This window comes from Mus caroli, unplaced genomic scaffold (assembly GCF_978045245.1).
Source record: "Mus caroli unplaced genomic scaffold, Mus_caroli_1 scaffold_1, whole genome shotgun sequence".
Taxonomy (NCBI): domain Eukaryota; kingdom Metazoa; phylum Chordata; class Mammalia; order Rodentia; family Muridae; genus Mus; species Mus caroli.
The window spans coordinates 33,470,018-33,482,989 of NW_028227256.1; the positions used below are offsets into that span (position 1 = coordinate 33,470,018).

A 12,972-nucleotide genomic window follows, 5' to 3' on the forward strand; every position below is an offset into this window, starting at 1 on the left:
ACCGAAGTCTGGGTCATCTAAAGAGGTGCAGCAAGGACAAAGAGAAGGGATTGAAGGGATGAAAGGCAGGCAGCAGCCAGCAGCCAAGAGGCAGCACTTAGAGCATGCTCCTACAACCCAGTCTGGGTTAATTCAGGCCTGGCAGAGGGAGAGAAGCCAGCAGCCAGGCTGGGAGTGGGGCTGGTGGGGAAGATACCTGGCATGGCTTATTTCTGCTCAGGTTGGGCATTTCAATGGAGGCCTGGGGCTAAAGCTGACTTGGGACCCTGCTGAGGAAAGCATCTCTGTTTATGTTCATGAAGGGAGTGCACAGGCCATAGGGGTATGTGAACTGTTAGGACCCAGGGTTCAACAGACATCAAGTAGAAGACAGGAAGATGCACTGCCAAGGCTATCAGCATGCAGGGTGCTGGGGTTTGATCTCAGGGCTGTAGGTGATGGGGCAGAGGTTTCAGGTGGCCAAGATTGAGAATGATATAACAGGTCTGAAGGTAACCTACAGAGCGCCCGGAGAAGTGGAGACACTTAGGTAAGAGCTGCAGGACAAGCTGAGGAGGCACTTGCGGGAAAGCAACCCTTAGGGCCCTCCAGAGCCCAGGGCTGACTGGGGTGAAGGAGCTAGCAGGCCAACCCTCCAGCGGGCTGGGCTTAAATAAAAGCTCCCTGGACTCCACCCTGCCTCCTGGGCTTCACCCTGTCCCTGCAAGCCTGGCTCATGTTCTTGCAAAGAACCATGAGTTCTGGGAAGAAGGCAAAGCTGGCCCGAGCCCGGGCCCTGGTCTACAGGTTCCTAGACGTGCATGTAGTTCAACTCTCTCACAGGGTCAGCTTCTCGGAGGCCCAGGTTTCTGACAAAATACAGCTGATGCTCCTCATTTTGGAGGAAGGAAGACGGAACAGAACCACAAGCCAGCCAGGGAAGAACTAAGGAGTCTTCATGTCTATTTTCTGTTCCTCAAATCCAATTTCCTCCCAGCTCTCCTAACCCTGGCCTGACCCAAGTTTACAGCACTGTGTGTGGGGCCAAGTACTGCATTTTCAGGTGGCAAAGTGGGGAGAGGCTCCAGGATCCACTTGTCTTTGAAGACTAAGATGACACAGGTTCAAGCCAAGCCCAAGGGAATACAAATCCCTTTTGTTGGGGTTAGAAGTGCCAGCAAGAGAGACCAGAAACGAGCACAGAGATGCCAGAGAGCGGCTCCCCCTGTCCTGTCCCTGCAGTGAGAGATGCCAGAGAGGGGCTCCCCCTGTCCTGTCCCTGCAGTGAGAGTTGGCCTCTCCCACCACAGCCTTCCATTAAGGCAGTTCTTGTCAGGGTCAGCCAGCACAGGGACAGACAGCTGCAGTTGCAGCAGAAAAAGCAGCAAAACTTGTTCACCAAGTCTCTCAACACACCTGGCACACCACAAGGGTTTATAGGAGACACACACAGGGCATTGCACACAAACACACGGCAGGCCCACGCCCTGCACAGGCTGGGCAGACACACACCTCTGTAGAGCTGCAGCTGGAGCCCATCCCCAGCATCACTGGAGTGCGTACACACACACACACACACACACACACACACACTCACACCATAATATCATTTCTTTGCAAACACTGCTCCTCCATAAACAAGCTTCTCTGAGGCCTCTGTGGCACACACAAGCCTACCTGCAAGTGACCCTTACATGAAGGGAATACCCCTGCAGGAGGCTGACCCATGTACAGTCCTCAGTGAGCCTCAAGCTGCCATCCTTGGAAGGCATCCACTGACATGCTGAGAGGAGGCACATTTGGGGTGGGGGAGGGGATGAGGGTAGGGGGGGAGGCAAGTTCCCAGTGCCAAGTTGGCTTCCTTATCCTTAGTTTTCATTCCACAATGGAAGACAGTTTAACCTCCTCAGATTTAACCAACTAGAGAGACACTCCCATCCTACCTTTAAGATTCTGGTTCCCTATACCTCCCATATCTCTCAGGTGGAAACTCTCCTTAATACAGCATCCTGGCTGTGAGGTAGCTCAGTAGCAAGCATATGCTTAGCATGTGACCAGGCATCATGACACTCAGTAGTATCAGAGAAAAAGTACAAGTATGTATATCTACATGTACTACATACATATACATATATATATACACATACATATGTATATATACACTTCTGCATATAAATGTATATGTATACATACATAGGAACAGACAGGGAAGAAAAGGCACAACTTAGTTGAAAGCTATGGTTAAACAGGAACAAGAAACATAAGGGCAGATTTAACAAGACCAAAACATCAGCCATCTCTGTAAAAGGGAATGGGTCCCAACTCAACTCTGACTGAACACAATATATATAACTAGGCCACATCTGGCCACATGCAGATGACACTTTCCATACTTGAAAGCAAATACCCCAGTAGACCCTAGCACTGGACTGGAGGGCTGAGCCTGTAGACTGGAGGAGAAAACCGAGTCAAGTTATGCAATGTTTGTCTGCCTGCAGCCAGAAGGCCAGTCTCACGGGGACCTGGGAAGAAGCTGTCTCTGGCAGAATCATGTCCATGGGCCAAAAGGAAGCCCTGAGAAGCCAGCCCTCCTGTTGCTCTCCTCTCCTCTGTGTAAGCACTGGCACCTCCTACCTGGAGCTGACAGGAGGCCTGTCAGCCTCGAGCATCTTTTCACCTAGATGTTTACCCTACCCTGGGTCAACCCAGCCCACACCAGGTGAGCCCAGGCATAGACAGCCAGCGAGGAGATCAGCACTCTATATAAATATTTTGAGACGGTGTCTTGTTATGTTGTCCCTGCTGGAATTGAACTCATGGGATTGAAGAATGAACTCCAACCAGCTTCCCCCAGTTTCCTAAATAGCCTGGACTACAGGTTCTAGGCACACTTTAAAATGCTGAGTCCTCTAACCCTCTAATGCTCCTCCATATTTTTGGTAGTGACCTCGCATAAGCTAGGTAAGCAGGAACTCCTGAGTCAGGCTCCAGCCCTCCACAGAAAGCCTGACTTTTCAAACGTATTTTTGTCTGTGCTAGTAGCGTGTTCAGTGACTTTGACCCTGCTAGGACAAACAGTCTGCTTGGGAACCCAAGCTGCCTCTGCCTCCAGTGCAGCTCACTCCTCCTCCCTGCCCCCACACAATGGAAGCCTGAGCAGTTACTTCTTTTGTTAAAGTACTTGGTGGTTAGCTTTCCCAGACAGCAACCTTACTAACTTATAATTACCAACAATGCCCTGTGATTGGCTCTCTCATTACCCAAGATAACACTTCTGAAGTCCAGGGTTCCATAAATGCTGTGGTCTTAATGATACAAGAACATTAAGGCAGAGAGGGCAGGAGAGCAGAGGGCCAGAGCAGAGCAGAACAGGAGAGGGCTCAAACACATTTATTTGTTCAGTTTTTCATTTAGTGGCAAAAACATGCAATGTTGAGACACATAGCTGTCCACAATCCAGCCAGACAGCCAGACGTGCAAAGGGACAACGGTGGGGCCTCGTTGTGCCCACATATCTTCCCTGAAGGAAAGAGAAGGGTTAGGCAGCCTGCGGCAAGTGAGAGGAGGTGAGAAGAGCAGAAGAAGAGCCTGCAGAAGTGTTTATTTGCAGGGTTGGCTTAGGGCTGTAACCCCTGCAGTTTTGAGCAGGAAATCTCCCAGACAGGAGTGAGTTTAGCGTGGGATAGGCAGAAGCTCAGCATGGTGGCCCCAGAGGCTGAGAAGAAGCCATCTCCTTCATGCAGGATCACCTCCAGTTGACCTCAACTCTGGCCTCAGTTTCCCCATTGCACTTGAGAAGCAAAACAGCAAAGACTTTGAGCTTTGGGGATGAAAGGCTGCTCCATCCCAGACCACTACTCCCTGTAAAATAGGGCGGATGACGCCGCTGCTCATTTTGGCTGCTGAGTAGCCCCATCACATCTTTGAAGATGAAACATGCTCAGGCCTAATGAGGAGTCAGTAGGCTGAGGTGGGGTGGGACCTAGTCACCTGCCTGGCCCCTCCCTGCCATCACCGCACTCAGCCCAGGCACGGACCTGGAATCATGTCACACTTCTCTACCCTGGCAATCCACTAGACCCCATGCCCACTACGCACATACCCGATGTCCCTGCCTCTCCTGTCCCCTCCCCTGCTTGCCTCTGCCCTTGGTTGCTTCACTGCCTGGGGCTCTGCGAGCCGCCCCTGCCCTGCCCTCCCTCCCCCTGCCCTTTCTATCGTCCCCAGCCAGTATACTCTTTGCTTGGGGGCCTGAACACCCTGGGTGTGCTGCTCTCCTCTTCCCCAGCTTTAAGGTGAAACTCATCATTTCCAATAGGCAACCAAGAAGGAGAGGTGGCTGTGCACCAAGTGCAGGCGTCCGCAGCCTGCTTACTTTCCCATCCAGCGACTACAATCCACACACCTGCAAGCTATCAGCAGGTCAGAAATGTGGTGAGCCCCGAGGAAGCCTGGGGCCTGGAAGGAGCCACACCCCTGCTGGGTGAGGCTGTAGCCTGACCCCCAAGACTCCTTCCTGGAAGCCAGACAGTCTGCCTCAGGTAGCCCAGACAGCAGCCTCGTCTTCCTTTTTCCTCTATTCCTCTTCTCAAGTATCCAGCTATGGCTGCCTACCTACCCAGATGCTGATCCCAACTCCTTTCTACAGCCCCCTAAGCTTACTGGGAAACATCTTGCAAAGGAAGAGAGGCATTCAGATGGTACCCACCTTCCAGGGAGATGTCGCCTTGTAAAAGCACTGATAGGAATCCCAAGGCAAAGATAATGCACCCTGCATGGTCTGGAAGGGGAGCAGGGAGCGTGCACCTAGGGATTATCCCATCTTCTTAATGGCTCGTTTGTGTTCATTAGGTAATTAACTCACTTATCTGATTCTCAGAGTGATGCCCAAAGGCTGGACTGCTGGACTGTTAACGCTCAAGTTCAGGACTGACACTTCTGAATCCCACCTTCCTGAAAGTAACGACCCTTATCTCTAGTCTTCATTATTATTTCTAGTCTCTAGTGATAGAAGAGCCCATGGAGATCCATTTGGAAGCCCCCATGCCCGCCGTGGTCCCTGCTCTGAAACTAACCGAGAGAACACACAGGCCTCTGCTATTACTGATCCTAACCTCCTGAACCAGGGAACCTCAGTGCCCTTGACTTGCACTCAAATTTGGTGGCTTTCAGGAAAGCTGGTCAATGCTTGGAAGAACTTATGTGGAAGAACTGGGGAAAGGTCAAGGCCTAAGCCTTGTCAACATTAGTGGAAATAAGCAGAGAGGTTGGGCATAGCTCTCTTGGTCTGTCCGTGCCCATAGCTTCACCTACGCCTACATGCACGGGTGGGTATGGGTGCTAATGGAAGGGTTTGGAAGAATACTGAGCGCCTCCTCCTCATACAGAGGGCACCCTCTCAGTTGGTCTGTTTAGATGGAGACTCCCCATAATGTGGCTTGTGGTTCTGGAAGGGCCCACAGGCTGTACAATGGGAACCACCCCACCTTCCCCGCTAACAGGGGCAGCAGGGTTAGTGAAGGCAGGCAGGGCCTGAGGTACTCACCTTGTAGTCTAGCTCAGCACTGGCCTTTGAGTATTGCCCTAGACTGGATGGCAAGGTTTCAATGCCCAGACACTGCCTGAGGGACGAAGGCCTCATGAGGCTGAGCTGCTGGCTGAGCAGGGCTAGCTGGGGAGAAGAAAGGAGACTGAGCGTGTGCACACGTGTCCTCGCAGGACACACTCAACTCGTGGCCAAGGCTCAGAGCCCCGGCTTCCAGGTCAGAATCCACCTCTTACTTATGAGCCATGACCTTTGGGTATTTTGTCCCTAAAGCGGTCCATACCCCTTCTTCCTAGGAGGAGGGACATGTAAATGGACATGCCTGCACACACATGCGCATGCACACACACACACACACACACAGTGAGCCCTGTGATGAATTAGGAAGCTCCCCTGAAGCTTAAGGGTTTAACTTAATTCCTTGGAAAACCAGGACTAAGAAAGAGATTCCCTCTGCCAGTGAGTAGGACCTCAGCCCATAGCACACTCTCCCCTGCATCCCTTTCCTGTCCCTTGACTTGTGGCTGTGACATATTCAATCCATGTGTCCTCAGCTATGTCTGTCCATCCTGTGAGCCATGACCACAACTTCTCTGCCTGCCTGTCCCCAAGTCCTCTTCAACCGTACCTCACTCTTCCCTCCCGGGAATTCCTACTATTGTCTTCTAAGCCATAAGGAACTTAGAACAGGAGAGTCTCCCACAATATAATAATATCCACCAATACCAACAGCACTGTGTGTTTGAAACAAGGTCTCCTCTGCATTCCAAGCTGGCTAATCTTTGTGACCCACCCAGGTCTGCCTCCGGAATGCTGGGATTAGGAAGCTCATACCACCAGGCCTACCATCACTTTTAATTTATTATTATTATTATTATATCCTGGGGATTGAACTCAGTTCATCAAGCTTGGCGGCAAGTGCCTCTCTAGAGTGACAGCCATTTCACTAGCACATTTTAATTATATTTATAGATAGGGACCTGCCTGCCATGGTTCCTGGCTGGCCTGGTACTTCCTACGTACACTAGGCTGGCCTCAGACTTCCAGCCATCTTTCCACCTCAGCCTCCTGAGTGCCAGGGATGTGTGCCTGGTCCAGCTCTGTTTCATTTCCTAAAACACTGTACTATTTTCTTGTCTAACAAAATAACCAATAATTCACTCTCATCCATTATCTATATTCTCAGTCTCAGAAACACCCTCTCAGTTGGTCTGTTTAGATGGAGACTCCCCATAATGTCTACATGGAGATATGGTCATGTGTGAATCTACCAAGTGCCCCACCTCCTGCTTAGCTTTGAAGACACAGCCCAACCCCTTCTAGGGAACCTGCAGCTAGCCCCTCCCTCTAGTCACCCCAAACATGGGTTTGGGAAGTCTAGACAGGGTCCCAACAAGGGCTGCCCAGATGCTAGGCCATGGCTGGGTAGAGGCAGGCAGGCCCCAGTCCTTGCCCCTCTAAGGCATCCATATGCAACCCCAGGATTGGGGGAGGGTGGAGGATGCGGATGAAGGAGCAACAACAGGGTAGCAAGAGGACAGACTGCTTAGATCCAGCAGGTGCAGTGTGGCTACAGGCCAGAGAGCTGAGCCCCTAGCCCAACTCCTGTGCCCAGCCGGGTGGGGTGGCACAGCGCACCTGGCTTCCTCCTGACTCACCACCAGCACCTGCTCTGCACTTCAGCTGCCCTCCAACCTTGGAAGCCTTGGAGAACAGCTGGGCAGGGAGGAGGCAGGGGAGGGGCTAGGAGTCAGGCTGGCTTTGGCTCCTGGAAGGCCGCCAGGCCTTCTCTGCAAAGCAGAAAGAAGGCAGCAGAAAAAGAGGGGAAGGTCTAGGCAGATATAGCTTCCATCTGAAGCTGCACTGGGAGCAGCATTGCCTTGCGCCCGCCTTCTAAGTCTGGGGATAATTTTCAAAACAGCCCTGGTCTTTAGCACGCTGGAGGCTCACAGCTGTGCAAGCACAGAGCTGCCCCGCCCTGCTTCCAAATCCACACCCCCAGAGTGACTGAAGGCCTGCTTCATCAGAGCTAAGACCCTCCCTGCTCTAGGCAGTGGGGGCAGGGCTGGCACCGAGAGCAGGCCGAGCACTTGCTCATGGTTGTGTTTTTCCTCTCGCTCCAGGAAAGCAGCTTGGTGGTGCTTCGGTGCACTCTTGCAATCTGGTCTCAGATTCGCTTTTGTTTCCCGAATCGCCCCGCCCCCACGTACCACCCTCTCTCAGGGATTAGGGCTTTTCTGGTCCCTAAAAGTCCTGTAGAGGGAGGGTCAGGACCAGACCAACCTTGTCTCCACCCCACCCCCACCTCCACTGTAGAGTGCCGACTCAGCAAACGCTCAGCCCATTAGGACAGACACCTCAGGCAGGGGAAGCTGTGAACATCACCCAGGACAGGCCTCCACTGGCCTTCCTCCTGGCAGGAAGAGGCAGAAGAGATCCTGGCAAAGCAATTGTCTACAACAGCATGTAGCTCTTGCTCTCAAATCCTGGCAGTGGCTCCAATTTGCACAGGAGAAGTGGCTGTGAGGCACTAGGAGGTCCAAAGTGACCTGCTGTTGCTCTCTGGAGCCTGAGCCCTTATCTGGCTTCAGTGCAGATACTGACAGTGCAGGACTGCCCCCTCCTTGGCCCTAGTCCACTGTCACATCTAACCTACAGCTACACCACCTGCGCTTACGCTCTTGCCATCTCCCATCCTGCAGGGTTTTTGTTGTTGTTGTTGTTGTTTTTCTATAGCACCACTTACTCTCCACCAGGCATAGAATTCATGTGCTTAAGTGTCTTATCAGGCCCTCCTTGGCTATGAGGTCAGGACTGTCAGCATTGCCTTCTCCTGCAGTGTCCACAGGGCCAAGCACCATGCCTGGCACATGGCCGATGCTTATTAAGTATTCATTAGACAAGTGAATGGCTAAATAGCAGGTTAGGACATTAATTAACTGTTTCCTAGGAGATTCAAACTTTTGTATCCCATTCAAAGCCCTTGTTTTCCAAATTTCAAGACATGTTTTGGGGCTGGATGTGGTGGCGCGTGCTGCTAATTCCAGCACTTGGAAGACAGAAGGAGGGCGGGCAGACCTCTGAGTTTGAGGCCAGTCTGGTCTACACAGCAAGTTCCAGGACAGCTAGGATTACATAGAAAAACTCTATCTCAAAATTAAAAAACAAAACAAAACAAAAACAAAAACCATTTGACCGAAGTAGTTTGTTGCCAGCCATGGTGGCACATGCTTGTGAAGCAGATGCAGGAGGATCTCAAATTCAAGAGCAAATGGCTTCATAGCAAGTCTCCAAACACGACAGCTCAGAGGGTAGAGGTGCTTGGTGCCAAGCCTGAGTAACTTGAGTTCGATCCTTGCATGCAGCAAGTGGAAGGAGACCAGCATGGCCTCCTGCATGCTGTCCTCTGACCTCCACGCAATAAACACACACTTATTTTAACAAATAGTTTGCCTTGTTTCTGTGTTGCAAGAGGCTGGTATAAGAAACAAACTCCTGGTTTCCTCCCAAACCTGTTCCACCTGCACTGTGCCCAGCTGGGCTGGGGAGAACCTGTCTCTAGTCTGGGGGACTCCCACCTACCTCCCCCTAGCCCTGCTGGCTGCCCTTAGGAAGCGCCTTGGCATCTGGGCACTACTCTGCTGCTATCCCTGAGACCAGCTGCCCCTGGCCCTGCCCCTGGAGAATGATAGGCTCCCCCTCCCGACAGTGTGGTCTTCACACAGCAGCGAGCCAGTTCAGTTGTGAAGCTGCAGCCATCAGTAGCTGTCCTTTCTCCTTGGGCTCTGGCTGTCACTCCCCTTCTGACCCGGCCTCTGTTAGCCACCCTCATCCCTACTCTAACTGTCCCTTCCTGACCTTGGAGCCTTTGTAATCGCTGTTTCCTTTGCTGGAAGTGACCCCCGCTCACCCACCCAAAGGAAACCTTGCTTCCTACAGCTCTGTGCAAAAATGTCCCCTCTGTCTCTTTGCCCTCGTAGGACTGCACCTGCCCAACGCTGCATCTCCTTTCTGGCTTTTTCTCTGCAACTCTTGCCATCTCTGCAAGTTCACCCCAAATGTTACTTTTTCCTTGGTGCCTTTGTTGGCCTGCTTGGCCTATGATTATTGTAGGAGAGGAACTTCATTTGATTCAGGTTGTTCCTGTGCAGGCCAGACTCTAGAGCACACTGGAACCTGAAGCCAAACAGAGACTGTTTCTGAAGTATTCCCAGTATTTCAATGGAACAGTAGGAATTACTGGTCCAACCTGGGACTCTCCTGGAAGATCAAAGTGCTGAGTGATTACTGTCTACCTGCCTGCTGTCTCTCACACCCAGCTCTCTAACTCTGTCTGCTTCTGGAGCTCAGGCTGTGGTTTAAGGCAGGGGCAGAAGGAGGGTGAGCAGCCTGGGTACTGAGAACCCTTCAAGCCCCATGCCTCTTGCTTCTACAAGTCACCCCAGAAGACCTTTCACAATGGTCTAAGCTGCCAAATTCCAGGGGTTGGGCTGGAGAGGTTGAAGTGGCATGCTGCAGTGGTCAATGGTACAGTTCTAGTCCCCACTCCACCTCTGCCCTGCCTTCTGGTCCTGGAGAGCGTCCCTGACTCACTTTCCTCAGTTATAACACCTGGATAGAGTAGGAGCCTTCCAGCCCCAGGTTTTGAGGAAGGCAAGTACTAAGAGCAGCACTCAGAACACAGTGAGAGCCACTGGGTGGATGCAAGCATTACAGGTGGGAAGAGGTCAGTGCACAACCCCAGCTAGGACAAGACCCAGCCAGGGACTGCTGTGTGGAGGCATCATGGCTGGCTGTGGGGCTAAGGTGGTCCTCTGAAGCCAAGCATGAGAAATGGGTGCAATAGGTCAGACTGCGAAGGCAAGTGTCTGGTCACCAGACACCAGGATGAGCTGATGAGATCTGAACACACCTGCTGGGCCTTCCTCTCTCTAGAACCACCGAGGTGAGGTTCCGGCTCCTGCTCCTCCAGGCAGTCCGCCCAGCAAGCATGGGCTCATCCACAAGCCTAGCCTCAGGCAGTGTTAGTCACCCAGGTCACAGCTAGCCGCCTCACCCTCTTCTGGAGCTGTCTGGTTTTGTCACACCTGGTGTCTGAGGCTGAGCCGTTTCCTAGTCAGTGTGTACGGAGCAGACAGGTATACAATTGGGCCCACAGTGCTCACAAGCAGGCAGGTGTAGGAAATGACATAGAGTGAGGAAGCTGAGCCCTGTTCCTCTTGCCTCCAAGGCCTTCCTAACCTTCTTAACCTTCCTAACCCTGCATTCTTGCTTGTTGCAGAGACCTCCTGAGCTAGCTCCTGACTAAGCAAACAGAACTCACAACTTGCCTCCCTCCCTGTGGCCCCACTCCAGGCTCCCTGCATAGTCTCAGGCCAAGAAAACCTACCAAGCCTTGAAACAGGCCCACCTTTGAGTCACTGCTAACACAGCTTCTGGGCACGACGCCCCAGGGACCTACCTTCCTTCGAGTCCTGACTTCCCTCCTCTTCCATCACGCTGCCATGGTGGATGTATCTCAGCTGTGCCCGTTCCTAACTTCCTAACCTTCTGCCCTCCCTTCTTCAGTCACTGCAGTGACCTCTGCGGGGCCATGCCCTCCCTCCCAATGATGGCTTCTGGAGCATCCTCTCCTTGGGTACCCTGACACTCACGTGGCTCTTTCTTTATCCCACAAGCATTACACTGTCTTCCTGGGCTGAGGGTCAATGGAGAGCAAGCAGACATCACTGATTTCCGACTCTCAGGAGCCCCAGTGATTTCTGCCTGGGAACAGGAGTGTGGGCAACATAACACAGACACTAGACAAGCAAGGGAGGGTGGCAGACAGGGCCAGCAGGCTTCCCTGAAATGACATGTTAGCTGAGTAGGAATGTCATGTTTCTGCCATGCTAGGGTGAAAGTGTTCGAGGCTGGGGGGCGGTGGGGAGTGGGCTGAAGCGAGAGCCAGGCCCTGCCCCCTCCTTCCAACCTAACCAACAATTCTTAGCTCCCTTACAAAAACTTGGCTTTAGTTCTTGAGCTACCTGGCTTGAGGCTGTGCTGAGCAGACCTTTTCCTGCTCCTGACCACTCAGTGCTGACCCTGAAACTGCAAGAACCCTAGGCAGATTGCCTAGGGGAGGCAAGAGGCTTTCTACTGCCTAGCTTATCCTTGTATCCTACGGAGGCCATGGCCTTTGCGTTAACAGGTGGTGACAGAGTTCCTCAGAGAGGAGTAGGGAGAAGCCAGGAGGACTCACCCCTGCTGCCCCAGGGACATCTAACCCTGGAATGGGGGGCCCTGGTAGGAGCAGCTCTAATAGTATTTCTTTCTGTCTTTATTGTTCTGTCTACAAAAAATCATGGACAGCCGGGCGTGGTGGCACACACCTTTAATCCCAGCACTTGGGAGATAGAGGCAGGCGGATTTCTGAGTTCGAGGCCAGCCTGGTCTACAAAGTGAGTTCCAGGACAGCCATGGCTACACAGAGAAATCCTGTCTTGAAAAACAAAAAAAAAAAGGGGCTGGTGAGATGGCTCAGTGGGTAAGAGCACCCGACTGCTCTTCCGAAGGTCCAGAGTTCAAATCCCAGCAACCACATGGTGGCTCACAACCATCCGCAACAAGATCTGGCACCCTCTTCTGGAATGTCTGAAGACAGCTACAGTGTACTTACATATAATAAATAAATAAATCTTAAAAAAAAAAAAAAGGGTCATGGACGGGGGTTTGGGAAGTGAGGAATGGGAAGGCCCTGGGTGCTGGGAACTGAGCTCTGTTCCTCTGTAAGAGCAGCAAGTGTTTTAACTGTCCAGCCATCTCTCCAGCCGTCAGTGGTCTTCAAGGGCATGGCCCCTGGATGGGAGGCCTGCCCCAGTAGATGGTCCCACATCACGTGTATATGGGCTATACATGAAGTTAGGAGGTAATGGGGATGGACTTAGGAGGCCTTGGAAGAAAGAGCAGGAGGGTGAATATATTGTGGGCATATATGAAATTTTCAAAGGATTAAAATATTAACAACAGTACTACCACTGTAGTCTGAATCTGTAACTCCAGCACTCTGGAGGCTGAGGTAGGTGGAATGGGGAGACAGTCACTAAACAGAACAAAACACAAGAAAAAAAGGCTGAAATGACATCACGTTATGTTTGTTTTCTGTAATTCACAACGTCTAACTTCACAAGTCTGACCAGTCCCCAGTGCCTAGGACAGTGTTGTTCAAACAATCCTCACCTTTAGAGTGCTGGGACTCAAGTGCTGGGGTTAAAGATGTGAGCCATCACACTCACCTTGCATAGGCTGGGCCCTTAACTCCTAGGCTCAAATCATCTTCCTGTCCCAGCCTCCCCAGTAGTTGGACACACAAGTTCATCTGCAGATAATAGAACCCAGGGCCGCATACATGCCGGGCAAGTGCTCTACCACTGTACTATGCCCCTGGCTCCACGAACGGTTGAACAAAT

The 12,972-nt window shown here is 52.0% G+C and overlaps 1 protein-coding gene across 3 annotated transcripts in view; it reads right to left on the reverse strand.

Moving 5' to 3' along the window:
* Nucleotides 1-12,972, reverse strand: part of Fam178b (family with sequence similarity 178 member B) — a 122,439-nt gene that overhangs the window by 10,437 nt on the left and 99,030 nt on the right. For 2 of the 3 annotated variants that reach the window (XM_021158105.1, XM_085836364.1), the window contains one exon: nucleotides 5,525-5,650. In XM_021158105.1, the coding sequence (XP_021013764.1) occupies nucleotides 5,525-5,650 (126 nt within the window). Of the gene's footprint in view, nucleotides 1-3,364; nucleotides 3,500-5,524; nucleotides 5,651-12,972 lie in introns of those variants that run through there. The other variant, XM_021158096.2, reaches the window with a different exon arrangement.